At 69.9% G+C, this 216-nt stretch overlaps 1 protein-coding gene across 1 annotated transcript in view; it reads right to left on the reverse strand.

Moving 5' to 3' along the window:
• Positions 1-212, reverse strand: part of ILK (integrin-linked kinase) — a gene marked incomplete at its 5' end in the record, with an annotated part of 12,632 nt that extends 12,420 nt beyond the window's left edge. Inside the window, one exon of the mRNA XM_009993815.1 lies at positions 156-212. Within this exon, the coding sequence (XP_009992117.1) occupies positions 156-212 (57 nt within the window). The remainder of the gene's footprint in view (positions 1-155) is intronic.
• Between the last annotated feature and the right edge of the window lie 4 nt (positions 213-216).

The raw sequence follows: 216 nt of genomic DNA on the forward strand, positions 1-216 counted from the left end.
CACATTGCAGGACCCAGCACTGAACCTGGTTGAACCCCATACAGTTGGCCTGGGCACATGGGCCCAGCCTGCCCAGGTCCCTCTGCAGCCCCTTCCCACCCCCAGGCAGACCCACACTGCCACCCCGCTCGGTGTCCCCCCGGGCCGGGCGGTACCTTCAGGACGATGTCCCGGTGCCCGTGACTGGCCGCCAGGTGCAGGGGGGTGTCGTCCCCC

This window comes from Chaetura pelagica, unplaced genomic scaffold (genome assembly GCF_000747805.2).
Source record: "Chaetura pelagica isolate M959 unplaced genomic scaffold, ChaPel_1.0 scaffold333, whole genome shotgun sequence".
Lineage (NCBI taxonomy): Eukaryota > Metazoa > Chordata > Aves > Apodiformes > Apodidae > Chaetura > Chaetura pelagica.